General features: G+C 38.6%; 1 protein-coding gene across 2 annotated transcripts in view; it reads left to right on the top strand.

Moving 5' to 3' along the window:
- Positions 1–2,690, top strand: part of stxbp6l (syntaxin binding protein 6 (amisyn), like) — a 21,952-nt gene extending 19,262 nt beyond the window's left edge. For both annotated transcript variants that reach the window (XM_034900586.1, XM_034900587.1), the window contains exons 6-7: positions 1,632–1,789; positions 1,966–2,690. In XM_034900586.1, coding sequence (XP_034756477.1) covers positions 1,632–1,789; positions 1,966–1,989 — 182 coding nt within the window. In that variant the 3' untranslated portion in view covers positions 1,990–2,690. The remainder of the gene's footprint in view (positions 1–1,631; positions 1,790–1,965) is intronic.
- The last annotated feature ends 2,513 nt before the right edge of the window (positions 2,691–5,203 follow it).

Below are 5,203 nucleotides of genomic sequence, written 5' to 3'. Positions count from 1 at the left end.
ATATATATATATATATATATATATATATATATATATATATATATATATACGTATATATAAAACTATAAATTTATATAGAACCACAAAACTAGTTTGCTCCCTTCAAGCAGCATCTCGGGGGACACCAACCACAGTAGCGCCACAATCTGTCAATTCAGTGCTGGTTCTTACCCTGCTAAACACAGCATCACCAGTTTCACTGAAAGACATAATAGTAACATACTTAAATTATGTAAAAGATCAGAGATACCAATATGTCCAGGTAAGATGTCTGAGGTTACATACACGGCAAAAAAAAAAATGTTAAAAAACATTTGCTTCACTACAGTACTACATTTTTTCAACCTTGACCCTATTTCTCTACGCTTTTGAGTCTAAGTGACCGATGAGAGCAACAATCTTTGACACAGTATTAAGCAAGATCGCTATGTATTTTATGATGCTAAAATTAATAGCCACCGGAGTCTGGTGGGTTTAGCGAACACAATTTCACAGATTATTTTAGAATATAATAGAATGGAATTGACTTTAATTGTCATTTTGCAGTAGAACCATGCAACAAAATGTGCTTGTAAAGTCTCCAAAACAGTAATCACTTTCATATAACTTATACACATTCACACAATAAATTAAACGAGAACTGCAAGCAGTTATGACCGGGGTCAAAACCTTCCAACTCCAGTCTCCCCCGACCCAAGTCTCGCCCCAGACAACCAGGGGAGCGAGCGAAAGCAGGAACCAAGCGGTACATTGCCATTGCAAATATCCCATTAACGTTGATAGAGTAGAAGGACTGAAACTGGTCTACTTGCTAACACATTTTAGGCTACATTAATATAGGGTGACCATATTTTGTTTTTCAAAAAAAGAAGAAGACTAGGCCAGCCTCAAGACACAAATTCAGACAGGCTTCTCGGAGGTTATTAAACATGCTTTACTATGTCTCAATGGTACAAAAATTACAAAATAATAGTGCTCTTTTCAAATGAATAAATAAATATGAAATAAGGTTCTAAATATGACCTATTCTGTGCCAGCTTCAACTAAATATCTCTTAAAACCTTGACTAACCTTCTAAAAAAGATACACTATTGAAAAACCGTAACTAATCATTCGTTACTCTTTCAAAAACAATAACTAATCATTACCTATTTTTTTGTGTACCTTATTATAAAGTGTTACCCAGAACCCCATTGAGAATAACATGGTTTGATGCCTTAGGATCAGGCAGTAACTGTCAGACTGTATACAAACCAACATGGACAGTCTGTCATGGTTCACATATGGAGCTCTTTCGTCACTCTGTCTCTCTGTCTGTAAACACTAGTTTTGAGCTATTTTTCTTTTGACTAGATTGTCACAAGATTTATCATTATGCATATTCATGGTCCCCACATCATTTTAGTAACGCTGGCAACATTGTCAAATCAGAAGGCACTGTGGCTATTCATGGTCCCCAGAGGATGAATACTACGGTATTTTCAAACAGCCTGATCTTTTCTCCGGCACCAGTTTCAAAACTTAGTTTTTTTGGGGCTTATGAGGACATACGTTTATAGATTTCCTACTTTCAACACACTGACCTCTCACTTAAATAAATGTATCTTTTTTTTCTGTGTGTCTATGAACAGGTCTGCGAGGGCAGCGTGCCAAAGGGAGCACTGTGGGTAATGTTGTCCAAAGGGTGAATGTGGTTCTTGGGGAGCGTGGAGACAGACTGACTTATGCTGAGGACAAGACGGTGAAGCTGATGCACAAAACCCAGCAGTTTGCTGACACCGCTCACAAGGTGACATAAACATACAGCTGTTTTTATAACATACACCTTATAAATGATAAGGTGTATGTTACTAAATAAACCAAGATAAATAACTGATTATATACGTGATAAAAAATTATGGAGTTCAGATTTGAATATGTTTCAGATTTTTCAACATACATATTTGACGTTTTAATTCTTTGCAGCTGGCCCTGAAGTTTTCAAAGTAGAGTCCTTTGGAGGATGAATGGAATTGTTCAGGCTGTCAAACCTAAATCCTGTAACATGGACACTAACACTGTCTGATGCAGTTGCGCCCAGCAGATACAGCTTACTCCTCATGAATGTATATAACTGAGTGCAACACAGAACTAATAAATACTCTGTCTTTGTATTTTTGCTCTTACTGTTGGGGACAACTCTTTCCCACAGTCTCAGAATCATCTGCATCGTGTTTTATGTAAATGTTTTGCCTGAATCTCCTGTCCATTATCAGAAAAAGAAAGCTGGACTTGTGGGGTTAAGCTGCAATTATTTAACATTGTATTTATTTGTATACTTTGTTTTAAACACCCCTGACATGTATTTTGAAGCCAGTGCACACCAATCTGTCTCATTGAATTGTTTTTATCCATAACATTACATTGTTTGAAAGTGTGAATAGTATATTTTCTGTAATGTATTTGTACATGGCTTGGATTTAAATAGATTTCATTGTACTTCATTTTAAATGTGTGTGTTTCTGTGTTTCTATGTGTTTGTGTGTCTGTGTGTCTCAATGTCTGTGCAGAATACAGTGCCATGCCATATTGTCAAAATTGTGTTTTATCTATGTTTGTATGCATGTGTCCTGACCACTTTGCACTGCTTTACTGTGTAATCATCTTTTTTTTAACTGTCTGTTAGAGATCTTGTCATGAGAGAGGTGAGTGAAGGTTTTTTTTCTTGGAGGGAGTTATAGTCAGGGTAATGGAAGCTTAACATTTTGACTTTAGTTAAAACCCTTTAAATTACTTCTTTCAGTAATTTGGTTTAATACTGATTCAAACAGTGGGTTGAGATGTGTTCCAATAAGGATAATCCAATTTGGTTTAGATTGCATATTCACATACAAATTTTACGTATTACGTGAGGGAATTAATTCTAAGCAAGCTTTCTTTTATGTTTTGTTTTTGGCTACAGTCTACTTGGTGGGTGTGTGCGTGATGTAAATGTTTCTGATGTAGTCACAATGTTTCCACCACTGTCTTTGAAACAATTAAATAAGCCTGGACCTGTGTGTTGAGAGCTGTGTTTTGATTTGAAAAATCAAGTCACTGATCACCTTTGATCACCAGACAGCACTCCTACAGCAACGAAGACCCACTTCAGCACCATAGCATTTCCTGTGTTTTTAAAATTGGTCCATTAAGCATGACTGGGACAAAAAAAGCTAAAGTGTAACATTAATGTGCACCTTTTATTTGCGCACATCTTCACACAATTCTCAGAGCTCCTTTTGTTGTGAAAACCTTGTTCCCTACTAAAACAGCTTTGCATTCATTTCTTTCCCGAAGCCATATAAATATGTTCCTACGTAATATTTATGTGTTTTGTGCTCCAAACTGCTTCTTCTGGTGTAAAAACGTTTTCCCATCACTACAGCTTTGCAGTAATTTCTTACCAGAAGCTCTTGTACAAAAGTTTGGTCTGATAAATCTGTTTCCCGCAGCCCACACTTTTTATTTATTTATTCTTGTAGCCCACTGTGTTCTAACATGCAGCCTAGTACAGAGTGCGGTCAGGTTATTATGACGTGCTGTGTTTTGACTCCTCCAACGACACCTTGCTCTACACTTCAGTCAGTAGTGCTTGTTAGGAAGCGACATGCGAGCAAAGCGAATCTATAAAAATGGATAACAGGCGAAGGCGTTGCTGAAAAGGTGATAAGCTCTAGAAAAGTTACACGGCCACTGAAGACTGAGCAACTATTTCATTAAAACCAGCTAGGATGAATGCCAAATGAAATCGATCAAGACGGGTAAGCTAGTTACAAACAGTGCAGCATGCTAGCGGCTGTCCAAAACACAATCCAACGTTGCCTATTTTTGTTGTGGTGCACATTGCTGCAGATCCTCTTTTCACCCTGTGTTTAGGTCTCTGTTTTAGCTACAGAGAAAGACATCTCACTTCTTGTAAAAATGTTTCTATGTCAGTATCGGTAAAACAGCTTCTTGTGGTGGAAAAACATTGATCCCACTACTAAAAACAGCATTGCAGTCCTTTCCTCGCAGATGTACTAATAAACATGTTTCTTTGTCAGAATCATGTGTATTGAGCTCAAATAGCTTACGCAATGTGATAATCTTGTTTCTATCATCATAACAGCTTCTGCATAGAAACATGTTCATTAGATCTTCTGTAAGGACTTTCTTACAGAAGGTCTGATGATGCGGAAATAATGTTTGGGTGATATGGCTGAAATGCAGAGAAGTCTGAATCGAGTGGCCATTTTGGAAAAGTGAAACTTGGGTGTTGTGGAGATGCCTTGGCGGCGTACCTGGAGCCAATGTTTTTGATTAGTGGCTCGCAGGGGCTGAGGTAGGAGCTGAGGTGGAAGATGTAAATGGGGAAGGAACCTCCCAAGTGATTTGTTTTACTTCTGTAAGTATGAGAGAGTTTTGGGTTTGGATGGTGATGTCTGACAAACTGGTGTGACGAGAAGGATTATAGACAGATGAAGTCTGTGCCAATTCTGAACACCTCAAAAGCTGAAAAAGCTTTTAATGAAATGTGCATGGGTGATAAAATTGCAGATAGACGTGACATCCAGAAAGAGAAATTGCAGCCAATATGTGACACGATGTGCCTTAAAGCAATTACAGCCAGTTGTAGGCTGAGAGAGTGCTGGGGCAAGACGGTTGGTGATGGCGTCATGTGAGGCATAAGAGGTCTCTCAGCTGGTGTATCGTTGATCGTGTATCGTTGATAGTTGTGGCTGAAAACGGTGGCACTGGCGCAGGGTGAATGCCCGATTCTGCCCGAGTGTCTGAATGTCTTTATTTAAGATGTCTACTACTGCTGTGTTTTTGAAATAAATGAGTATGAGCTAGAGACAAGTATTATACGAGTAATACGAGTCAATATTTGTGCTCGGATTGAATAAAACTCAGAATTAAGTAGTGGACCGTGTCTGCGTTCTGTGATAGTCACAGCGCCCCTCCTCTACACTGACGCTCGGCTCACTCACTCACACACAGAACACGGAGAAGTGAACGGCGCTTTCTCTCTCTCCCTCTCTGTCTCCCTTTTTCTCTCCCTCTCTCTTAATCACTCACACTGTTAGACTTTTTATTGTATTTTTGCGGTAACTTACTGGCAACGTGTTGCTTGAGTACACGAACAGATGGTCGGACATTCTCCTTCAGGATCTCTTGGTAGACAGCAGAATTCATAGTTCCTTTT

Source organism: Etheostoma cragini, chromosome 18 (assembly GCF_013103735.1).
Source record: "Etheostoma cragini isolate CJK2018 chromosome 18, CSU_Ecrag_1.0, whole genome shotgun sequence".
Lineage (NCBI taxonomy): Eukaryota > Metazoa > Chordata > Actinopteri > Perciformes > Percidae > Etheostoma > Etheostoma cragini.
The sequence above is the reverse complement of the archived record's forward strand: the minus strand, read 5'-3'. Positions and strand labels throughout refer to the sequence as shown.